Raw genomic sequence first — 19,236 nt, 5'->3', positions numbered from 1 at the left:
ATTTAGATATGAACAATCAATGGCTGGACAAATATATGGAAGTGTCTTGATAGGTAAACATAATGATGCCAGACTACACTGTCTGAAACACTGTCATGTCAAAACCAAAAGGTAACAGAGCTGCGTTGAGCTTTGTCGGATGCGCAGATTAGCAGTAGCTAACACAGTTAGATTCTGATAAGCAGCACATAGTTGAATGCTCGGTGAAGTTGCAGTAGCTGGGTGTTTGTCTTTGGCAATGTGTCGGCTGAACGCGCCACATACACAGATCCAAATATTAATTCACGTGTAATTTGGCGGCTTTGGCAAAGTGATACATCCATGAAGGAAAACAGAATACATGCTTTCTTTGTGGGGGCTGGCCTGTGCTTTGCATTTCGCACTTGCTATTTTGAAGATGCAGGTTGAAAGTGCAGCCACCCCTAGCTCCACCAATCACCATTAACAATTTCAAAAACAATATAAAAAAAATAAAAACTGTGAAGTCCAAATTTTAATTAGAATAATTTTATTTATTTGGGCAAGACGTGTCACTTATCATACTTTAAAATTCTTGTGACTCACACGTAAAACGAAGTTAATCAACAGAAAACAGAAAAAGTAAAAATTTGACAACAAGTGAAGAGGCTAGAGTCTCTCAACACTCCTCTCCTGCTTCTTTTGGAATAAGTGTTGCCAAAAAAAAAAAGCCCAAGAAAAAGAAAAACGTGCAAGTTATTGATTTGGTGCTCGTTGAAATATCGTCTTCCACAAAATAGCTTTGGCCGACTTCATAGCCTCCACTTTATGTCGATGTTAGACATGGCAAAAGCACCTTTTTGTAATTTGAATCCAAATGAGGTGAGGAAATGATTCAAAATAATAATAATAAGGTGTTTGAACGGAATAATTTTGCAGCAAACATCTCCTCGTACATTATGCTAATAACGTTACACTTGACACTAACACAAACTAAAGTTTCACATACTGTAGTTCCAAAGCAGTTAGCTGCCATTTATTTAAACAAAGCTTTCATAAGTCATCTTAAAATATATCTATATCCTGCCAAGTACAGCCTTTTTCATGTAAAATTCTTCAACTCAGAAAACAAAAATTTTAATATGACAAAAACAAAAGTGCTCTGATCTCAGGGTGACAATTGAAGAATAGCGTTTGCGGGTCTGCCTACACCCAGCCTCTTTTTTTTTTTTTTTTTTGAGAGCACGGCTGTCAGATTGCTCGACAATGCATGCTGTCACTTCCCCAAAAGCTCTGCAAACTTTTTTTTTCTGTGCTTGACTTGTTTACAAAAGAAAAGCTGCTGTTAAATAGGGATAACAGCAACATGACAGAAATGTTCTACAGTGAAATTGCAGGCACAGAGAAACGTGTCATGTGGCTTGAGTGGGGTTGTGTACACTGGACTGTAAATCAAATATCCTCAATGCTTTCTTGTTTGACTGTATTACAATAGCTCTCAATAGTTACTTCATGGGACCCAAACTTACGGGGGGAAAAAAAAAATATATACACACACACACACACACACACACACACACACACATAAACAGTGGGTACGGAAAGTATTCAGGCCCCTTAAAATGTTCACTCTTTGTTATATTGCAGCCATTTGCTAAAATCATTTAAGTTAATTTATGTCCTCATTAATCTACACACAGCACCCAATATTGACAGAAAAAAACTGAATTGTTGACATTTTTGCAGATTTTTAAAAAAAGAACAACTGAAATATCACACAGCCATAAGTATTCAGACCCTTTGCTTAGTATTTGGTAGAAGCACCCTTTTGAGCTAATACAGCCATGAGTCTTTTTGGGAATGATGCAACAAGTTTTTCACACCTGGATTTGGGGATCATCTGCCATTCCTCCTTGCAGATCCTCTTCAGTTCTGTCAGGTTGGATGGTGAACATTGGTGGACAGCCATTTTCAGGTCTCTCTAGAGATGCTCTATTGGGTTTAGGTCAGGGCTCTGGTTGGGCCATTTAATTTAATTAAATTACTTCACCCACACCGAAACTTTAGAACCTGATTCGACAGAACGGCGGCATGTTAACATCCAACCGTTCGTGGTAACACTAGCTTGCTAGGCTACATAACATTTCATTGCCTGCCTGTGAGCCGTATCGTATTAAAAGTACGTGAACATACCTCAAGCAAGCCTTAACCAGGTAACCACCAACACACGTTTTCCTCCATTTTGTTACCGGCACGGTAAAGAGTGTATCCGGTCGTATTTGAGTTGACAAGAGGAAGCCCAATGATTGTAAAAAACGGGATGCGGAGGTATTGGAATACAAGATTGTATTGCAATGCAATCGTGAAAGAGCAAATTGGTCTTGTAGTCTGATCTGGGCATTACGTGTTGCCTGTCTCCGACGTGTTGTCTGTCCCACACCGCCGACATGTATTTTATTTTTATTTTGGCGACCTGGCGCGGAGTAAATGTCTTTTGCGGAGCCAATCAATGACGTCATTGATCGGATTGGCAAATTATGACATTATAGCCGATCAGCATAAAATGCTAAATATCAGCCGATACCGATCAGCCCGATAAAATCGGTGTAAAGTCTAATATACAAACACACAAACACACAGTTGTGTTCAGAACAATAGTCCTTAAAAATATATTTTTATATATATATTATATTTGAGACTTTTTGTGTGCTTTGATGCTGCCCTTTTGGTTAGCCATTGAGTTCAAATGGGCTCATCAGTTAGCTGTTATAATGTCTGAGTGGAAACGACGCACTGTGATCGACTATGGTGAGTTCCAACTTACGTGAAAATGCGGGTATTGTTGTTGCTGTCGGAACTTTATATCTGCTACTGTTGACTTTTTTTTGTGTGTGTAGCAATGTAGTAGGTAACCAAGTTCAAATGGGCTTAGCAGTTACCATCTTAATGTCTGAATGTGATCGACAGCAACTATGAACTGAGGTAATTCAATTTATTTGAGAGAAGCATTTGTCTGTTTTTGTGCTTTTTCTGAAACACCCTAAGATGCCAGAGGACACCGCCAAATTCCGGTCTAAATATGAATCGTGTCAAGGAAGTATGTTGAAGTGATACATCTCGACTGACAGACAAGCTTTGTATGTTGGAGAAGCCAAGTTTAGCCTGGGTTTTTAGTGGAAGATGGAGAGTCTTCGCGCACATGCATGTACATGCACACTTCAAGTGCATATATATGTATATATAACCCGTAAACCAATCATTTTTACGGGTAGTGTAAAATGAGTCTGAAATTAAAGTTTTGGGGTCGTAGTCTGTGGTACATCCAAAATGATATAATTTTTTGGGATCATTGTTTGTGGTACATCCATTCATTTTCTATACAGCTTATTCTGTTCGGGGTCAAGGGTCAGTTGGAAGTTATGGTTTGTGGAATAGTTTTGGTTTAGACTAGTGATATAGGCAGTTAGAAAAAAAATTGTTTTGGGGGGTTTGTCAATTACTCAGTTTTTCGCTATTCGCGGCGGGGCTTGGTCCCTACTCGCTCTTCTACAACTGCTCACAACCGCACTATACTGTACATAATCAAATAATAAATAGCATAGATGACAGTAATGCAATACAGCAGAAGCACGAAATGTTGTGCCCAAGAAATGATCAATACACGGGACCCACTTTTATGCCCCAGCCCTCAGTTTGGAAACAGCCAATAATAATCTGGAATTGCATTAGTAAAATTTCACAGTCACTACACTCCTTTTATATGTCTGAGCATGGTTCAGTAATTCCAAGCAAAGTAGTTTACTCATCTTGATGCGATATCCGATTGACTTCATACGAACCCAAGCAACACCCAATCATTTTTCCATTACGGCCTTTTACTGCTCGGTTGTAAAACGTCTTTACAACGAGCGCGGTAAGCAGAAAACGGAAAGACTCGACACCAGCGTAAGGCAGTGAAAGAACACAGGTGAATTAAAGGGATTTAACCTGTGGCGAAGGGATGACACTGGATGATACCGACAGATACCGCCTGTGGCAATGTCATGAAGAAAATGACACCAAAGGTTAGCTGTATGTGTGTGGGTGTCTGTTGCCGAGACAGATGAAGATAGATGGAACACAAGGAAAAACAATCATGGATGAACAAACAAGGTCAGCTATTGTGCACGTGCTTGCACTTATGTGTACGGTACATGCGTGTGAAAGTGGTTCCGGAGAGTATCACCTTCTTTTCCGAGGTGTCGCTAATCTCGAGTTACTGTGCAGTCGATCCATCAGTCACCATGGTGACAAGCGCTATATGAAGTCTTCAGCCATAGGTTAACTGTCCGTGACATTGCACATAGCTTCATCTTCCCCAGTGTCAATCAAACGCTTAAGAGGGTCGGCACCCACACAGTACTCAGGATACTTTCAAAGTCGGAACAAAAATAATCATTTGAAGACAGAATACAGATCTTGATTACTGTAGATCAGAGTTGACAAGGACCACATAACACATTTTCATGTAGCTACCGCATTGCCTTAAATAGTGGCGTTTATTTAATCAACTGCGGATTATTTAAATAATATTACTGTTATATTGTAATTCATTTATAAAGAACAAAAAAGACTATTATGAAGAAATGCCAATGTGAACAGAAGCACATTCAATAAGAAGCATAACTCCCCAGAACATAAACATTGACGCATACAACATTGTGGGGGGGACCGTATATCCAATCGACTTGAACGACTCCACATAACAAAATATCATCTTTAGTACTGCACAGGAAAAATTTATTACAGCCACTTTAATTAATACAAGAGCCTGTTTATGTGCTTTGGTGCTGCTGTTTTCATCAGCAATACGGTTAGCAATGGAGTTCAAATGGGCTCTGTAGTAAATAGTGGGATTTATTCATTTACTTGTTCATTTTTATCATAATATTAAAATTTTAATGAGAACAAAAATAATACCGAAAAGTAAGTAAGTCAGTACACTTACATATGAGACTGTTTATGTGCTTTGGTGCTGCTGTTTTGATCAGCCATGCGGTTAGCAATGGAGTTCAAATGGGCTCTGCAGTAAATAGTGGTATTTTTTCATTTACTTGTTCATTTTTTTCATAATATTAAAATTTAAATTAGAACAAAAAGAATACCGTAAAGTAAGTAAGTCTGAGACTGTTTATGAACTTTGGTGCTGCTGTTTTGGTCAGCGATGGATTTAGTGACAATGAGTTCAAAAAATTAAAGTTACTACCTGTGGTGAGTTCAAAAACTTAAAGTTACTACCCGAGGTGTCTATTTGACGAAGGCATTTGTCATTTGATCATACCTTAAGCAACAAGGGGGGCACGGCATCTAATATTTGATATTCGGTTATGAAAAATAATATAAGTCACAGTTTCTTATGGAAACAAATCACTGAAAAACTACAGTTGCATTGCTACTGATGATCAGAACATACCCCATCGGGATTCTGCATTGTTTAAGTTATTCAATCGGTGTCGGTACAAGATGGAACGGTAAGCAAAAGTATAGATAGAAAGTGGTCAAATGATTGTCACAGTAGGAAGGGTTGACGTCGCAGTGAATTAGCAGCGAGCAGACTAAGCAGCTGCACTTGGTGCAGAGGAGCATCTGTTCGGCTCGTCAATTACAAATGCGATCAGGCCTCCTGGGGTCGGCGCATATGCCACACGCTGCCGCCTTACAGGTACCGCTGGAGCTTGATGCATGGACCATGGAACATTTTAGAGCAAGGCGTGGCCAACTTACTCAGCATCAGCAGCCAAACATGCCGTGCACAACACGTTGACAAACACAGCTCCACAGAAAAATAGCTAGTGGCAACTTATACTCTAGCTGCTTTGTAGGGGTGGAACAGTATGCAACAATCACCTTTCAGTACATCAAAATTAAACCACTAATTTACAATTCCATTGCAACATGCTGCCAATTTCTTTTGTCTGAGTTTGTTATCACATTTCTGTCGGGCCAATTATATACTACTCGTGCACTCACTGTAGTCGTCTCGCCACGCTGCACTATTTGCATATCTGTTGTTGACCAATACTGGCCACTCATGCCGGAGTAGCATCTGTCCCATTTGCACACTGACTGAGTAGTATCTGCAACATTTGCACAATCAACATTGTCCCAGATTATCGCACTACTTGTCACTTTAAACGGCATACACTCCTTGAAGTCTCGGCGCTCTTTGGTCATTGCACTGGACTATTGCGAGATTAGTCATTCGAACTGCTCTAAGTGCTAGAGGACTCTTTTTGTACAATTGTCAAAAAAATAAAAAAATAATTGGACCGGCATTACCAGATAACGAGCAACCCTTTATTGCTCAGTGACTGTTTCTTTTTTTTGTCAATGTCTTTATGTCTCAAAAGTGTTCTCTGTCAATTGAATGTCTGTTGTCGTACTAGAGCGGCTCCAACTCCCGGAAACAAATTCCTTGTGTGTTTTTGGACATACTTGGCAAATAAAGATGATTCTGATACTGTAATAAGGGAATGAAATGCAGACCAAACTACTTTTGGGTAAACAGGAACAGATTTAGTTTTCCCGTCTGGGTCACAGTATAGGGGTCCAGGGTTCCGATGTGCATGTTCTCATTGTGTTTGCTTGCTTGCATCCCAAATTTGGAAAACTGAATTGTCCAATGGCGCACTCAAGTTTTTGATAGGTATTATGGCACCGCATTGCCATTCCCATCACACACTGGCAGCGCTACCTGGCTCATTGCCCCTGTCCTGTGTCGTATTTGCTTCTCAGAAGTGGTAACACTGCCTTCCGAGTCCACCTAAATGAAATCCAACTCCACGTTAATGTCGTCACATATACTGTTATTGTGTTGGACTTGCCCTGTTCTCTCTTTTCTCTTCTTCTGTCCCGTCACAATACTTTTTCTGACTGACAAGTCCCAATAAATATAACAAAATGAAAAACAAAAGAGGGAGGAATATATCAAACTCTGCCTTTGCACAGCGCAACTGTTGCGGTATAAAAAGGCATACAGACACACCATTCACTGCATGACCAATTATCCGAATAGGACAGAAAAACAAAAACAAAACAAAATCGTCCATAGGTGTGACTGTCACTGTAAATGTATGTTTGTCTATACCTTCGATTGGCTGGTGACCGGTGCAGTGTAGACTCCAGCTCACCCGCGACTATAATAAGGACACGGTATAGAATGGAACTTCCTTGAATGCACAACACGTAGAACTTTGAAAAAGATGGACTACAGCAAAACACTGGAGAACACAATAACCTGGATGAATGAGAATATTCATGGGCATGACACTAGTTGTGGTATGAAAAATTGATGGATTGTTACAATAGGTTATATGACTCATGAAAATGAAAACGGCATCGAAAAGCAGCAAGTTCTCCAACAAGTGAAATATTCTCAAATAAACAAAATATTGCATCCAATAATAAACAAAAAAATATTACAGTTTAAATATTTTATTTTTAGAAAAGTGCATCAAATGTTGATAGTTTGTCTCCTTTTTTGGAAATGAAGGATGCAGACAGGTGCAACAGTAACAATTTGAACAGTGTGAATTATTATCCTATAAAAACAGCAATTGTGTTTGTTATTGCTTTGGATCCATCCGAAGATCCCAGGAGAGGCTGTTTAAACGCTGCTGGAAGTTGCCTTTGCAGCGCTACTTTATATTTTGGCTCTGCGTTGATTTTCACGTTGGCATGATGCCGTTTCAAACGAGTTCACAACTTTGACGTACGGCCCAAAGCATGTCGCCAGCTGAGACATCTGGCAGCCGGAGGCTGAGCTGCACTGTGTTTGTTTACGGGATAAACGTGCAGCTACAGTGTTACACTTCCTGTCCCTCATCGAATATGTTCTGTGTGGGAACAAAACAACAGTCCAGTAATCCCATGCTAAAACCACAAGTATTAGACCCCCCCACCCCCACAAAAAGCTGTGCACAGCTGTGCCACAAAGAATTATCCGACTGAACTTAATTGGTCTGAAAAATATTATCCATTTCATTCAAATAATGTATCCTTGTTCATCTATCGATGCCAGTGACATATAGTGACAGAGAGAACAATTAGATGCTGTTCCACTAGATTGCAATTAACGTGTTTTTGTACTTTTTGTGTCAGTTTTGTTTGAAGGTGTGGCGTGACATTTCTTTCTGTTTTGGCTCAATAAAGGTTGGGAAACACTCTTCTAACAAACAGGAAAAACTGTGTCTGTGTTCACGCAGGAGACAAATATGCCTGAAAGTCTGGGAATCCGTGACCGCATGCAGTTCGTTCCAAATTAAGTACAAACAATAATTAATCTATTTTAACCCCCACCACTAACATGGTCTCGATTCAACATCAAAACCCGTTTCCGACATGAAGAGAGAGCCGCACGGGTCATTTACACAGGAGGACTTGTGCACATGCAGATGAATTATAAATAAGTTATTAAACAAAACATGGATGCTGCAAAATCATCAGCGAGGCAAAAGATGAGAGTCCAGCCCGTCTGACCTAAAACACAGATTATTATCCCGCGCCTTCTCAATTATCCCATTGTGTCTTCCATCTATTTCCCGCCGGGCCCCATGGGAGGATTGTCATTTGACGACGAGCCTTGACCCTATTACACTGTCGACAGTCACCAGGAGATAACATGACAGTCTGCAAGTAGACCACCATTTAAATGTGGCTACTTTATGTTATATAGAATATACAATACATACTTTTAGAGGGAAATATCTCATCACTGTGGAAAACTAATTGTTGGAAACAGTAAAATAGAAAGCTTGATGGATAAAAGAAAGGCTTAAAAGGCACAAACTAGTAGGATCACACATAATCACAACAAATTTCAACCGGATGTGATGAACTTTGAGAGCGATTTACTTTTTTTGATTAACGCCTTTCTCAAATACACTCTTCCTCAGGAAAAAAACAAAAAGCTTTAAAAAACTGGCAGTAAGTCCAATTATCAAATTCATAGACACTCTCATTCATACACGGACATTAAAACATTAACTGCTGAGCCCATTTTAACTCTGTTGCTACCCAAAACTAAAGTAACTACAGTCCCTCAAATTAATTAAAGTGTTATGAGGTCCATGCAAAGTATTAAAGCTAAAGCTGTTATTCTGACATGATCATTCCACAATATTGTGTGCGTTCATGTTTATATTCCGGGAAACTGTTGTTTAAGCCCACCTCAGTTCTTGTCTTTGTTATCCATTTATCCACTAACATACTGGTGACATTGTTTCATATTATTCTATTTTTGAATATGTGCACATAGAGTAAAGGCCTGCCCCCAGCTGCATTTGAGTGAATAAATACCTCTAGTCACCAATTGCGGAAATGCATGAAATCAAAATGGAGTTTACAGGTAAGAATATTTTCTTCTCATGTTTTGCTTCCATTTAACACCCTTGGTTGAGGCATCTTCTTTTTGGAATACAGTAAAGTGTCACAAAAAAAAAAAAGAAAATCCAAGAAAAAGCAAAACACACAAATAATGTTTTGATTGCTGTTTGGTGAGGTCTGGCGCGATATGCCTATGTAACGCCGTCGTCGTCTACCCTATAGACCAACAAAATGTATTCCTCGGGGTTATATAATTAGATGTCCACTCATTACACCCAAAATCATGGTCAAATTCCGAATTTCCCCACCGAGGAGTCATTTGACAAGTAAATACCCACCCAATGTGTGACTGTCACTTTAAGGATTTCTTGGCATGCCCATTAGTGACTGTGCCTACAGCAGTTAATAGAGCTAACCTTTGTCATCTGCACACACACACACACACGCACACGCACACACTTACATAGCGCTTGTTGTGATAAGGAAATAATGTTATTTATCCCGTGTGATAAAATTCAAGGAGAGAACTATACAGTCAAGCCCTTTTAACAGATCATTGAACTGCTGTCTGCCTGCTGCAATGTTTGACTACTATGAAATAATGTACTGTATCTCCCACCAGTGGTGAGAAATATCAAAAGTAGGGATAATATGTTCCTGTATTTACTTAGATTTTTCAGGTATGTTCACATGATATGAATATATAATTTTCTGATGACTGTTTACTTTTATTCCCTACATTTGAAAAGAGATATCGCTATTTCATTGAAGAGATTTGTTTGATGTTTTCCACTTGATAAATGATTTGTGGAAAATGTGTTGTGTCGTGTGCCAGCCTAAAAACCACCAGCTTCACCCATTAAAAAAATGATCCGTTCAATGTGAAAAAAATTAAATAAAAATAGTAGGGTGTATTTAGTCAGTTGTTATCATTAGCCAAAGCTATGGGAACATGCTGTTTTGATCGCATAAATTTTGAGCCAATGCTAGCTAGTGCTTCAAAAACAACATGCAAACAGACTTTTAATCTTGCCGATGGTGGTATTGACATGAAATGTAAGAAAGGTATTGCTAGAAAAGGTATGCTTTATACACATGACCAGTTGAGATCAGGAGAATTGATAACTGGTGGATTTTTAACACAAGGTCACCAGCCAATCTATGGGAGTCAAAATTCTGACAGAGTTGTAGGGGATCAAATAACGATGTGACTCAATGAAAAGCACAACTTTTTGTAATTTTTACATTGTGTGTCTTACATGCATTTTTGACTGATCTGTCTATCTGTCACCATCATCAATAAACAACCATAAAAGTTTGAGACTGCTCATTTCTTTTTAAGTGAGCAAACTTACAAATTCAGCAGTGGTTCAAATAATGATTTCCCCCATTGTATATTACATTTAGCGTTTTTGGCCCACATTGTCATGATGGTGGCAGAGTAAAGTTAAAAAAAAAAAAAAAAAAAAAAAAAGTAAAAAAAAGAAAACTAGTGCAATGTCTCCATGCGATGTATTATTCAATGTGTCTCACAAAGTATTTTTCTTCATGTTTAATTTGTGACGTGTGTCATCTGCGGAATGGGCTCGTGCTTGATGGTCCTTCCAGTAAAAAAAATAAAACAAATAAAATAAATAAAATGTCACTTGAGTAGGAAGTTGTCCTGGAATGGCATTAGTGTTTTTAAATATTTTAACGCCTTGATATCAAATGGAAACATTTATATCTTCCCCACGTCTTTGCATATTGAATGTGACGTGCGAGTTGGTGTGCCGAGGAAAAAGAGAGAATTATCAAGGCCGTGCCAGACATTATTTCTTATTGTATTTTTTACCTAGAAAATATTACATTTGGTGCAGGTCCATGTAATTTATTGATAAGCATTACTGTGATCAAACAGCATTTTATATTAAGCAAATCACAGAACAGTAAACGCCACTATGAATGATTTGTATGGAAACAGGCCAGAAAATGGATAGATGGACTACTCAAGCAGTATCATGTTATGTTTAATGATAAAACCACAAGTGTTTGTAGGATCTTTCCAATTATCCAGATGAAATTATGGCAAACATTTGTTATTGCCCTCCAAATTATTTGTGTAATCTAATCTAACCATGCCAGTCTCTTGGTGTGGGGTAATTTTGCAAGGGCCCACATCCAAATTGTGCAAATAATGAACAAGCTAATGTTGATCTGTTACTGTTGTCTTTTTTGCTCTGCCTCCTTGTCTAGTGTAGTCATTTGTTAAGACGGCATTCAGTTGACATGTATTTGCATGGGAGAACTGAGGCATATCTCTGCAACAAAAGAGCTCACAAAACACACGCGCACGTAATTTGTCCATGTGTGTATTCCTGTCTTTGAAGGCATGTCTCATCTTTGCAGTCTGGGAAAAGAGACCATCAAATCAAATGATATATTGATTGATGGTATCATAACAATCTCCTGACACTTCATCTCCAGAAACCTACTGCCACTAGTACACCAAATGTTTGTGGTGTCAACCTTTGTAAAGAAAAGAGATGGTCAAATGTGGATGTCCCTCTCAAATGTGGCATGTCCCTCTTAATTAAAAACTAAGAACGTGTCTATGCAGATAAAATGCCACAGTAGTACATGAAAAGAGTCATGCATCAATTAATGGAGGCTGAAAAATAACCATGACTTTGCTTGGTACAGAAAATGACAAAACTGGTAAATGTGCATACAAGCCACGACAATAAAGAAAGGAGACTGGGACAGCCACACTCTAAGTCCTCTTTGAGTTGGGTTTGCAAGTTCTCCCACCATCTCATATATTCCTTCCGCTTTCCAAAACATGCCAGGTTCATTGAAAACTCACATCAAAGGTGTCATACTAACTTGTGTCGCGGGTCACATCGTAGTTATGGTTTCCCTCAGATCTGCTGGATCTGACCCCAGGGCCTTGAGTTTGACACCTGTGTTTGAACTTGTCCATAGGTTGTCCAGCATATAACTCGCCTCTCGCCCCAAAAGATTACCTCTCGCTTGGATAGGTTACGGCTTACCCACAACCCTAACGAGGACAAACTTGACTTGGACTGGACCATTGTAAAAAATGACAGCTGACGACTCACACCTGCACATTGAGCGATTTGATCTACGGACGCCCTGCAACGTTAAACTGCAAGCGTGTATAGGCCGTTGAGGCTCCACATACCGTATATTTTATTACATCATTTTTATTAAACCATTAAAAGATAGAGTGACAGTCAAGGAAGAAGAAAGTTGCTACAGACGGGACGTGGGTGAAAATAAAAGCGAGAGTGGGGATATATTCAGAGGATCAGCTCACCCCCATTCATTTGAATGGCCCGGGCGCTACGTACATCGCTCGCATGTATTTTGGCGACATTGACTGCAAGCATCGCTGTTTCATCCACAGTTACATATGAAATTTTAAATATAGTCAAGCATTGTTGTAAAACAATATATACTGTATGTCTACTGAATATAATGTATATGTATGGCTTGGCGGCGGCCGGCTGGGTCTTGCTAGCTTAAAACCCGGAAATGCATTTTTGGCATCTGAAAGCTTATGCGCATTTTGATTGGCTGCAATCTGTGACATTGCTACATCGTGCAATAGCGATTCCCGCAGAACTCTCCTGGAATCTTCTTTTTCCTGGCCGACACAAGCTACTCCTCTGTTAACATGGTGTCTTGGAAAGAGTTTGAGTTTGAGTTGGGTGAGTTTTTTATTTTATTTTAAGTGAATAGCTGCAATTTAGGTTCTACTATTTAAAAAAAAAAGAGAGAGAGAATAGATGAGTTTGTGACATGGCTCAACGGGGGTCCACTGTACCTGCAATGAACGTGACATTTCTATTAGGAGCTACCTCAACATTGCAGGCACGGCGTCCCACAGGACACATGCATTAGCATTCTGGCAATCACACAACCAGGTATTTGAAGTGTCACAACACTCGTTTCGGAGTCAAACTTTGACCTTGTCCGCTTTTAGTCTTCGTGCAAGAACAGGCACGGGGTTTGGTATTCTCTTGTGGTTAAAAAAATAACAACTTGCTTTTTAAAACAGCTTTCAAGATTTTCTGGGGTGGGGGTGAATAACCTTGAGATGCACCGTCCTTCTTTCATCTGCAGATCTGACTTCACACTCAAACAAAACGAAAGCAAGTAATGGAAATTTACCAGAACAGGCTGTTGTGCGAACAGATAATCATGTCTTTATCTTGAGACATGGCAGCATTTTGTTCACTGCCAAAAAAAGTGAGGTGTACGTTCTGTTCAAAGTAAAAATAAAATGTTTTATGTTGCATGAATCTGTCGCGGCAGGCGGTGCAAATGTGTGCCAGGGGCGGGTTCGACCGGTGTTGGTAATTTCATAGACCAGCGCAGCCCGGCGGATCCGAGAGTGGACGGGGTGCGACTCTGTGGGTGTGTTTACAGCCGACTTCATTTGCCGCCAATCAAAGAGGCTCCTCTCATGCCCTTTAAATGTGGCAGATCTGACAATCTCAAAAAAGTCATCTCTGTGTGGAAGAGGACCATGTGTAATCGCAGTGATCTGGGCGTGATTGGAGCACTGGCGGGTGTGGCAACAGACAATGTGAGCGGGCATAGAGAATGACCTGGTGATAACCACTGGCGACTTAAATAATGTATGTCCGCGGTGCTCAGTATGTCTGCATGTGCCCCCGATCAAATTCACCAAAAATGGCGTTGACCTGCCGTCTACCTTGCATCAATACTCAGACGTGGTCTGAGCAGGAGTAAATTTTTTATCGACTTTCTGCCACCAAATTGTCACTCCGGCAGGGGCATATCCAAGGAAACAGCCTTGCTGCGCCCGAATGCCCAGCTTGGCGCAGATCACTGACAAATTGGCAAACAAGCCCAGCAAACTTTGCGCTTGCTCGGAAATCAGAATCTGCTGGCATTCGAGCCCCGCCCCAGAGGCCCTGTCTACGGAAATAGAGCCCTCAGTGTTTCCCTGTGTTAATTGCAGTAATATACTGTAGAACACATTTGGCACGACAGACACACGTTTCACCCTCCCCATCACACCTCCATCCAAATTAGACTGTGCTTGGTTTTACAGAGGTCATTTTCTAATTAAACGGAGATGAAGACGTGACACGTGGGATTAACGCTTCACATTATGAATTCATAACTAACATGCAACAGCCCACTGCTTTCAAGCATGACTTCCATATCATTTATGTATTGGAGCAAATGGAAATCCCGAATTGTCTTTGTGTGTCTATGTGTGTCTGCGTGCGTGCATGTGCGCACAAGAACCAGGCAATAATAAGGGTTTAATGCAAGTAATTAATTAATAATGCAATTAATGGATTCGGCTATGGACTACAGCACAAAACTACAGAGAATAATAATTAACCAAGTTGTTATCCATTATAGATATTGTTGTAAATCATGTTTAGTAATTTGATCCACACATATTTAACTACATGCATGGTTGTGCACTTCAAAAATACAATCTTACCAAGAACATTTGTCTTATTTCTAGACAAAACTAAAACAAAGAAAATAGGGAGGGGGGAAAAAAAAAAAAAAAAATGTACTCCACTGGTAATTCCCCCCCCCCCCTACTTATTCCAAGTGAAATTTGCATCACAACAATTTACTTTTTTTAGGTGATGAGTCTTATTTTAAGTGTAATCATATTAGTTTTGAGACTTTTGACTAAAAATAAGGCAAATGTTCTTGGTCAGATTTTGAGTTTTTGAATTGCCTCACAGTAGAGAAGTTCTTTCTATCTTTGCCTGTTTTCTCCCATTACTCTGAATTCTTCTTAAACTCCTAAAATGTGCATGTTAGGTTTATTAAAACTCTTAATTGTCCATCCGTGTAAATGGCTGTTCGTCTACATGTGCCCTGTGATTGGCCGACGACCAGTCCAGTTTGGTCCAAAGTCAAAGGCAAAGTCCCGGTCACCCGAGAAACTGAAGAAAATTATTTCCAATCTTAGTATTCATACATTTATCAAAAAGGCTTTTAAATTCAACAGCATTATTATTAGTCCTACACATCGTAATAATAGCAGCTGCCCTGCTGTTAAAATACTTCATTATATAATATCTTTACTATGGCAGGGTATACCTAGTATATATATATATATATATATATATATATATATATATATATATATAATATTCCCTAGTTTGTTCTTATTGGGTTGAAAATTCTCAGAATAAAAATGATGTAAGTACTGATCATGAGTCATGTTTTTTGGAATAAATTCAAGAGGTCCAAAAGAATAGAGTGTTCTTTATAAGCAATTTATATGCTGATATAATTAGCAATGAATGATGTCATTAATTTGTGCTTTGTTCTCTCAGCCAGCCAAGACATACCAGAAAAGGACATGCATTTAACAAGTCAATGAGTAGTACAGGTTATGATGAAAGTCACTCTGCACTTATATTTATATTAACAGACATTTTCAATATAGAACACAGGCGCTACATAAGTACAGTGACTGTACTTAACTCCAGTGTATTTTTCAGGTTTCTGTACGATACATTAATACTTATTTTACTCATGACTTTTCACTTTTACTCTAAATTTTGAAAACAGATTTCTATAGTTTTTAGTCCTAACTTTGTCACAATGGCCTTGTTACTTTTTTCAACCTCAGCTGATGAAGTAAAAAAATAACGGAAATACAGACAGGCAAAGCCAATCACAGTTGAGATTTTAATTGATTGACTGATTTGGATTAAAGGATTTATAGAGGCAGAAAAAACAGTAAATGGGCAAAAAAAAAAAAGATGATCTACCTCAGAGATAAATGCCTTGGCGGTGGCTGGGCTCATGAACAGCACGGCTCTGCGTAACGTGTCCCTGTAGCGATGTAGCTCTTCTACCCGCATGGTCCTGAACAGGCTGGTGATCATCATGTTGACGTTGGACTCCACCTTTTGGAGTGACACGTCCATGCCCTGATGGGAGGCGCGATCAAGGAAGTCCTCGATACCCCGGATATCTGAAGAAGAGAAAAAGAGATGAGCACGACTGCAGCCAGTGGAGGTGAGGTCCATTTAGGTGTGGAAACAGGAGTTAAGCACATTCGGAGAGAGGGTCTCCCACCTGATAAAAAAAAGATCTATATTTTATTGCTTGATCTATATTTTATTGCTTGTCCTCATTAGGGTCACAGATGTGAGCTGGAGCCATCTCATCTGACATTGGGTGAGAGGCAAGCTCCACCCTGGACTGGTCTCCGGCCAATCGCAGAGCAGATATAGACAAACAAAAAAACATTAATCCATTTTCTATAGCACTCGTTCTTATTAGGGTTGCAGGTGAGCCGGAGATGAGCCAGTTAAAGGACACACAGTGCTGTGAAAAAGTATGGGCCGCCTTCTCAAATTCTTATATGTTTGCATAACATTTTACATTTATTTTATTTATAACATTTTATTGTTTAAGATCATCAAACATATGTAAATATCAGACAAAGATAACCCAAGTAAACATCTGGCATTAAGGTAACACAGCATTTCAGAAAAAGAACATCATCCCAACAGTCAAACTTGGTGGTGGTAGTGTGATAGTCTGGGGCTGCTTCGTTCCTTCAGAACCTGGACAAATTGCTGTGATTGATAGAACTATGAATTTTGCTCTTTACCAGAAAATCCTGAAGTAGAATGTTCGACCATCAGTTTGCAACCTCAAGCTGATGCGCACTTGGGTTCTACAGCAGGACAATGATCCAAAAGACACCAGCAAGTCAACTTCCGAATAGCTTAAAAAAAAAATTAAGGTTTGGGAGGGGCCTAGTCAAAGTTCAGACTTGAATCCTATTGAAATGATGTGGCATGACTTTGAAACGGCAGTTCATGCTCGAAAAAACTCAACTGCTGCTGAATTAAAACAATTCTGCAAGGAAGAGTGGGCTAAAATATCTCCTCAGTGATGTGAGGGACTCATTGCTTGTGATAGAAAATGCTTGATTTCACTTGTTGCTGCTGAGGGTGGCCCAACAAGTCATCAGATTTAAGGGACCATTACTTTTTCCACACAGGGCCAGGTAGCTTTCAATGTATATATTTTTCCTGAATAAATAAAATCACCACTTCAAACTGCATTTCCTTTGGTTGTCTTTGTCATTTGTTTGATGATGGTAAACATAAAAGAGGGGAAACTGCAAAAAAGAAAATACGATTTTGAGAATGGGGGCCAATACCTTTTCACGACGCACGATCAGCGAACAAGCAGTTACACTTATATCATAATTGGTGGAAAATCTAGAGTCTGGAATGAACCTAACGTGCATGTTTATGGAATGTGGGAAGAAGCCAGACTTACCAGGAGAAAACCCAGAACGTGCAAAATCCTAGATTCTAATCTAGAATCTCTTGACTGAGAGGCTGTGAGGCAGACGCACCAACCACTATCTAAAAATAATACTTGAAAATAACAAGTGATCATTATTTTACCCAGAGTCGATCAAGGGAATTTTGTCCGTACGAGTTTTGTGATTGTACTTGTACAGAACAAACATACTGTACAGGGTTGTCTGAATAATACAATTGAATTATCCCAATTATATTAAACACGTAACCGCTTCTTGGTGACAAACATACTATATAATTGTTAACAGTTACTTGGAACCGAGTGAAATGAAAATAACCTTGAATAATAAGCCACACGCTGCTTCACCATGTCTTTAGACAAAGACACATGTACCAACCCACTCTAGTAAATTTCCACATCACATCCCCACAGAGTCGGAACGGCATTTGATGAACATTTTAGAGCGCATTGTGACGTTGAATGGTTATCTCTGCGCATGAACAGGCTTGGTAAATGTCTTTCTTCAGGGGTGCTTTACTGGCGGCGATACGCTGCGTTCACTGCTTATTACTCAAATTTGATCCGTCTTTGTATTATTAAAGGCTTGTGTTTTGAGTGGAATCCATCTGCCCGTGGGAGAAACCTAATTTTTTCGAGAGACATGCTAGTGCAAAAAAAAAATTAAATAGATAATAATAATACAATATATATGGGATATATATATACCAGGGAGGTGTGTGTTGAAAGCTCTGTTCATCATATTTTTCTTCTACGTAATCACTCCTGCCCTTCTGTAGTGATATAAAAAAACGCCAATGAAAAAGAAAATAGATACCGATATAATTTCACTCTACAACCAAGGTTATATGTAGGTTGGTTTGATTGGAAGGCAGAAAATATGATTCTAAATAAAAAAAAAAACTAGTTTACACAGAAACCCGGCGTTTCAACCACCACCATGGAATGGAAACGTCTAATTATGAATTCTGATCGTCTCACGATATGCATCACTTCTTGTTAATCCTCTGAAATCGTCCTATTAATTCAACCACAACATGGCCCCACCCTTTCCTCCCAGTACTGAGTCCAATCAATCTAGTTAATTGCATAGCTATGACACTGCCAATGGTGGCAATGTCATTTGTTTCCATATTGAATACACCATTAGGTCACTGCTTTTGGTATGATACACACAAACATCCTCCGACATCATTAATGGGGGATATCAACCAAAGTGTGTTAATCGGGATTACCTTGACCTGCATGTATCTCATTAAGTGTCGAGGCGTTCAAGCAGTGAACAAACTGACACTTGTATCCTCATTTTGTTACCATATAAATGACTCTTGGTATAGATAATTACTTTTTTTAACCTAAATCAACAACGCTGAACAATGTCATGACCTACTTACAGGTGCTGCCCTTTGATAGGAATACAGTCAAATGTGTTCACTATAAACTAAGTTCCACTATTTTACTGTTAACTGTCATGCTGTAAAGGGTGGGGGAAAAAAATATAATAATTAACTGCTGGTCATAATGAAAAGGTAGAAAAAAAACGCACAAAAAACAACAACAACACTGCAATAACTTTAATCTCACCAAGAT

The 19,236-nt window shown here is 39.2% G+C and overlaps 1 protein-coding gene across 5 annotated transcripts in view; it reads right to left on the bottom strand.

Moving 5' to 3' along the window:
* Positions 1–19,236, bottom strand: part of grid2 (glutamate receptor, ionotropic, delta 2) — a 468,731-nt gene that overhangs the window by 182,888 nt on the left and 266,607 nt on the right. For all 5 annotated transcript variants that reach the window (XR_009768266.1, XR_009768267.1, XR_009768268.1 and 2 more), the window contains exon 4: positions 16,110–16,315. Coding sequence is in view for 2 of the 5 variants with exons in the window: in XM_061671868.1 (XP_061527852.1) it covers positions 16,110–16,315 (206 nt within the window). In the remaining 3 variants the exon portion in view is untranslated. The remainder of the gene's footprint in view (positions 1–16,109; positions 16,316–19,236) is intronic.

The sequence above is a fragment of the Phycodurus eques genome, chromosome 3, assembly GCF_024500275.1.
Source record: "Phycodurus eques isolate BA_2022a chromosome 3, UOR_Pequ_1.1, whole genome shotgun sequence".
NCBI lineage: Eukaryota > Metazoa > Chordata > Actinopteri > Syngnathiformes > Syngnathidae > Phycodurus > Phycodurus eques.
This window is presented reverse-complemented; position numbering and strand designations above follow the sequence as displayed.